Genomic DNA, 6,012 nt, shown 5'->3' on the forward strand with positions numbered 1-6,012 from the left:
GGGATTGCAGAGCCAGAAGGTCCCCCCTGAGCCTCCTTTTCTCCAGGCTGAGCCCCCCCAGCTCCCTCAGCCGCTCCTGCTGCTCCAGCCCCTTCCCAGCTCCGTTCCCTTCCCTGCCCACGCTCCAGCCCCTCCCTGTGTCTCTGGTGTGAGGGGCCAGCCCTGCCCCAGCGCTGGAGGTGCCCCAGCGGTGCCAGCACAGGGAGGGCACTGCCCCGGCCCCGCTGCCACATCCCCCGTGCCCTGGAGACGGAGCTGGGGGTCCCGAGGAGCCCTCCCTGTGCTCAGAGCCCACTCCCTGTCCCCCCCAGTGCCAGCTGATCGTGTGCCAGATGAGCAGCACGCGGTGCCGGCCCCTGCACTGGATGCTGGTGCCCATCTCCGCCGCGCTGCTGCTCGTCCTGTCGGGGCTGGTGGCCCAGGCCGAGGCGCTGCTGCTCTACCTGCTGACGGCCTTCCTCACCCTGGCACACGTCCACTACGGCGTCGTCGTGGTAGGTGCCCCCCGGGAAACTGGGAACACTCCATGGGAAACCGGGAGGGAACGGCCGGTGGGGAGCTGGAAAAACAGATAATCGTGGAATGCCAGGGTGGTTCGGGCAGGAGGGGGCTCAGAGCTCACCCCCTGCAGTGGGCAGGGACGACTCCCACCAGCACAGGTTGCTCCAAGCCCCGTCCAGCCTGGCCTTTGGACAGAATCCCTTCCCAATCTCCCATCTCTCCCTGCCCTCTGGCAGTGGGAGGCCGTTCCCTGCGTCCAGTCCTTGTCCCCAGTCCCTCTCCAGCTCTCCTGGAGCCCCTTTGGGCTCTGGAAGGGGCTCTGAGGTCTCCCAGCGAGGTCTCCGAGGTGCTGGGAGAGCCAGGATGGAGGGGGGATGTCCCTGGTGGGGAAGGTGGGAACGCTGGGGCTGCAAGGCCACCTCCCCTGCTGCCAGGGCTGAGATCCAGGGACTGATTTGCTCCTCTTGCTGTGCCTGGCTCCCTGAGTTTGGATGGAGGGAAGAGCCAGATCCCATCAGGAGTGCCCCAGGAAGCTGCTGAGGGAGGAGGACAAGGAACCCCTGTCCCTGCCCAGCTGGGGACACCCCCCTTGGGAAGCCCCTTCCCCTGGGAAGCGCAGCCCTAACGTGGAGCCCGAGCGGAGCTCCAGCTGTAATTACAGCCAGGAGTAATAGCCAGGTTGTCTTGTCTTTCCAATTAGGGTAAAGAGGCTTCTGTGCAAGAAGGATTTGAGTTAACTAAGAAGCTTAAAGAAATTTGGCCCTGGAATCACAGCTGGAGATGGGATTGAGCGGGTGGGGAAATCCTCCTGCCCAGGTTTGCCCATCCCCTCCCAGGAGCTTCCCCAGGGACCGTTCCCCTCCTTCCCTCTCTCCAGCTTTCCAGGGGCCCATCTGTCTCTTCTTCCAGGATAAAACTCACTTGGAGCTGAGGAGCCTTTAAAGGCTTTGTGACTGGGGCATGACCCCAAACTGCTCTGAATTTGGGAGGAATGATGAGCAACAAACCCAGCTCAGCCTCCTCCTGCAGGAAGTATCCTTCCCCCAGTTTGAATGGATTCAGGGATTTTTATTTTTTTTTTAATACAGAAATCTTGAGATACCAAATTCCTTTCAGCAAAATAATGGAAGCAATGCTGGGAGGAGCAGAGAGGGTAAAAGGTGTGAGGGGGAAATCCTGCAGGCCTGGGCTCGGGGCAGAATTCCCGACTCCCGCCCCTCGGGAGGGCAGGAACAGAAGCGATCCTGATTCCAGGAGGGCCAGGCCGTTCTTTGGGGAGGTGTGGGGAGGCAGCAGGGCTGCTCCCCGTGGAGCCACTGCCTGGCCAGCCCCACCACGAGGGACAGGGGGGCTGGGCAGGACACGGGGCTGGGCAGGACACAGATCCGTGGGGTGGCAGGGAAGGTGGCTGTCCTGGGAGCGGGTCTGGCCCTCTGGCCTCGCCCCTGCCCGCCTGGCTGACCCTGTCCCATCCTGTGTGCCCTGTCCCCAGGTGAGCCAGCTGAGCAGGCACTTCAACATCAGGCCCTTCTCCCTCAAGAAGCCCACGCCGGACTGACTGGGGCTGGAGGAGGAGCGAGCGGGGCTGCACGCCACAGAGGGACTGTAAATACCTGCTGCCAACCCCTGTAAATACTCCCCACAGACCCCCCAGCTCCCCCCCTGGACGGGCACAGGGCCAGGACACGCTGCCCGGGCAGGGCTGGAGCAGGAGGAGCCCTGCAGGTCACCGCTACTGTATCTCAGACCAGCTGAATGTTCCCGGGAAAACAAGCCCGGCTCTTGCTCAGGTAAAGCTGCTTGGGGGTGCAGATGCTTTACCTGAGCAAAGCCCCCGGGGCCTGTCACCAAAACCAACACGTGGCTCTCTTCCCCCAGGTCAGGGGAATGTGCTGGTGGGGATGGGGGAGTGCCTGGCTGTCCCTGACCCTGCTGGACAGCCCCTTGTCCGGGCTGGTACCTCTGGAGCAGATGGTGACAGCTCTGCCTTCCTGATTTGGGCAAATATTGCACCTTTTTCTTTTTTAGGAGTTGGGGGGGAAAGCCCCAGACCCACACACAAAACTTGCAGTTAAATCCTGATTGGGGGGGAGGGGGGGGTTAAAAAGCTGGGGCTCAGTTCCCTGTGAGAGTGGGGCTGTGGCTTCTGCCTGCCCTGCTCGAGCTGGGGGTGCCTGGGACCACACCCCAGCCACGTTCCTGCCTGTCCGTGGGTGTTCCCAGTCCAGGAGTGGGGTCTGGGCTCCACAGGAAGTGTCTGAGGCCCCAGAGCTGAGCTCCCACATCCTCCAGCCAGCAGGACTTTGCAGTTGTGGTCGCTCTGCGGGTCCTGGGCTGCCTGAGCCGCCTCTCCCCCCAGCCAGGCACAGCCTGGCCCTTCCCTCCAGCCCTTCCAGCGCCTGGAGAAGTCCCTGGAGCCTCGTGTTGGTTGTGTGTGCACCTTCAGAGCCTTCCCGGGATGGAGGGGGGTGTGGTGGGACCCCTCCCAAACCCCACTGTCTGTCCCCAGCGTGTCCCATCCAGGGGTCTCTTTGTTTACTGTCCGCTTGTCCACGACGTGTGTGTGTGCATCGACCCGATTTTCTAATTTGTTTTTTATAATAACTGAGTTCGAGTGGGGTGGTGAAGACTGAATGCCGATTTTTCCCCTCCTGTTGGCTCGATTTACTTGAAGACCTGTGCTTGAATGAAGAGTGTAGCTTAAAGCCAGGCTCTGGACGGGCTGCATCCGGAAGCGAACGAGCACGGCAGATTGTGCAGGTGTAAAACTGCCACGGGAACAAAGTCCTCCAGACTCTTGATTATTGCGCAACGTGCGGGGGGCGTAATCAGCTCGGTCGGAGCGTTTTCCTCCCGCGGGAGGAGCCTCCTGCCGCGTTAGGAAACCTCCGGAGGTGTTAAGTTCCAGCAGCGACTAACGCTGTTAATGGGTTCTCTTTTGTAACTTGGAATCACTGTCCACGCGGGCGACCACGCCTGAGACCCTGAGGCTGAGCCCGTGAGGTCGGGGGGGCTCAGCTCGGGGGGGTTTGGTCAGCCCTTGGTCACGGTACGGCCTGTGGGGAGCAACTGGGGCCTCCCCCCGGGGTGAGGAGCGAACAGGGACCTTCCCCGGGGGTGAGAATGAACAGGGACCTTCCCCTGGGGTGAGAAATGGGCAGGTACCTCCTCCTGGGCTGATAATGAGCAGGTACCTCCTCCTGGGGTGAGGAATGGGCAGGGACCTCCTCCTGGGGTGAGGAATGGGCAGGGACCTCCTCCTGGGGTGAGGAGTGAACAGGTACTTTCCCCAGGGCTGGGGAACGAGCAGGTACCTCCCTCTGGGCTGAGGAACGGGCAGGTAACTCCCCCCGAGGTGAGGAGTGAGCAGGTACCTCCCCCCAGGCTGCCACCCGTGGTGGGAGGCTCTGAGTGTCCGTGTGCTGCTCTGGATATCCGTGTGCTGCTCTGGGTGTCCGTGGGAAGCTCTGGATGCCCGTGGGAGGCTCTGGATGCCCGTGGGAAGCTCTGGATGCCCGTGGGAGGCTCTGGATATCCCTGTGCTGCTCTGGATATCCATGGGAGACTCTGGATGCCCGTGGGAGGCTCTGGATGCCCGTGGGAGGCTCTGGATGTCCCTGTGCTCACGTGTCTGTCTGTGTGGCTGCGGCGTGGCCGGGAAAGGGGGCGGGTGGTTGTCAGAGTTTTATTTAATAAAGAAGCTTCCTCCCATCCGTTTTGCTGATGTTGTACAGAGAAAAAAAAAACAAACAAAAAACACCTCAGTAGGCAAATGAACCGGGCTGCACTTGAGTGTTTGACTGTTTGATGCCGTTCAATGAGATGTAATTACGGAGATAAGTTTAAGTCCCGCTCGCACGGGAATTGGAGGGGACCTGAAACTGGGACACACTTCCCTGGGGACACGGCTGGATGGCTGGGCTGGGCTGGGCTGGGCTGGGCTGGCAGCACTCACAGAGCCTGGGGGTTGGATGGTTTCCTGTCCGGTTTTGTGTTTGCAGGGCCGGGGAAGGACTGGGCTGTTCCTCAGGCTCCCAGCTGAGCTCTGGGCTCCCAAACCCGGCCCCTGCCTCATCCCGTGCTTCCCACGAGCAGTGCTGGGGCTGGGGTGCTGCTGGTGCTGGGAGGAGTTGGCTGAGCTCAAACCTCAGGGTGTAGGAGAAACATCTCCCTCCCAAACTGGAGCTGCTTCCCCTGCACAGGCTTTGTCCGTGGGGAGTCCTGGCTCTTTGGTGCCTTAATTGATCGCACCTTGAAACTAAAAAACGTCTCCCTCAGTCAGCGCTGGGGCTGGGCTGGTTGTCCCTGGTGCCACCAGAGCAGGGAGGGAGCAGAGCCCACCTCAGTTCGTGCTGCTGGGGAGGGGCAGTTCTCCCTGGGCTGGTGGAAATGCAGTGATTTCTGCTCCTGGACTCGGAGAGGGGAAGGGAAACAGAGACCAAAGCACTGGGCAGGGTGGGGCGTGAAACAGCCGAGAATCAACCCGTTTATCCATCACTCTGGTTTTAGGTCTGAAGAATAAATGTGTTCCTGGGGGGGGTGTTCCACGGTGGGGTCACTGCCTGGGCTCTGCCCTCCCCAAGGGATCCCCTCCTGGGGATGGAGGGGACTGTCCTGGCTCCTCAGCTGATCCGTGTTGTCTCTTCTTCCAGGGATAATGTCAGTTCAGGGTGCTCCAACCTGGCCTGGGACACTCCCAGGGATCCAGGGGCAGCCACAGCTTCTCTGGGCAACCTGTGCCAGGGCCTGCCCACCCTCACAGCCAGCAATTCCTTCCCAATCTCCCATCTGTCCCTGCCCTCTGGCAGTGGGAAGCCATTCCCTGTGTCCTGTCCCTCCATTCCTTGTCCCCAGTCCCTCTGCAGCTCTCCTGGAGCCCCTGGATGGGACTCGGCAGCCTCCTCTTCTCCTGGACATCGGGCAGCCGAGCCGGGGGCTTTTCCAGAGCCGGGAGCAGCGCTGGGAGCGGGAGCTCCCGAGGCTCTGGGAGCACTTTCAGCTCCCTCAGCAGGGCTGGTGTCACCTGCCGGCCCATCGAGGACCTGCAGCAGGGACTCGGAGCTGTTCTGATCAGCTCTAGGGAGCCCCCTGAACTCTTCTCCTCCCAGCCTGCTTGGGATAGACCCGCAAAATCCCTAGGGAAGCAGTGCTTGGGGGAAAACAGCCTTGGCTGCTCCTGCTTTTGCCCCCCTCGGCCTCGCTGTGCTGTGTCAGAGCAGGGCCTGAGGTGACACGGAGGCTGCTCTCGGTGGGACAGGGACAGGACAAGAGGGAACGGCCTCCAGCTGTGCCAGGGCAGGTTCAGGTTGGATATTGGGACAATTCCTTCCTGGAAGGGGCTGTGCAGCCCTGGCACAGCTGCCCAGGGCAGGGAGGGGGAGTCCCATCCCTGCAGGGATTTAAAATCCCCGTGGATGTGGCACTTGGGGACAGGGCCAGCGGTGGCCTGGGCAGTGCTGGGGGAACAGCTGGGCTGGGTGGACTCTGAGGGGTTTTTCCAACCCAAATTAT

The 6,012-nt window shown here is 61.4% G+C and overlaps 1 protein-coding gene across 1 annotated transcript in view; it reads left to right on the plus strand.

Moving 5' to 3' along the window:
* The window catches only part of SELENOI (selenoprotein I), a gene marked incomplete at its 5' end in the record, with an annotated part of 10,169 nt that extends 8,110 nt beyond the window's left edge, over positions 1-2,059 (plus strand). Inside the window, 2 exons of the mRNA XM_027910195.1 lie at positions 312-494; positions 1,994-2,059. Of these exons, the coding sequence (XP_027765996.1) occupies positions 312-494; positions 1,994-2,059 (249 nt within the window). The remainder of the gene's footprint in view (positions 1-311; positions 495-1,993) is intronic.
* Positions 2,060-6,012: the final 3,953 nt, after the last annotated feature.

Source organism: Empidonax traillii, unplaced genomic scaffold (genome assembly GCF_003031625.1).
Source record: "Empidonax traillii isolate 1590-97213 ecotype Southwest subspecies unplaced genomic scaffold, ASM303162v1 scaffold2900:size33666, whole genome shotgun sequence".
NCBI lineage: Eukaryota > Metazoa > Chordata > Aves > Passeriformes > Tyrannidae > Empidonax > Empidonax traillii.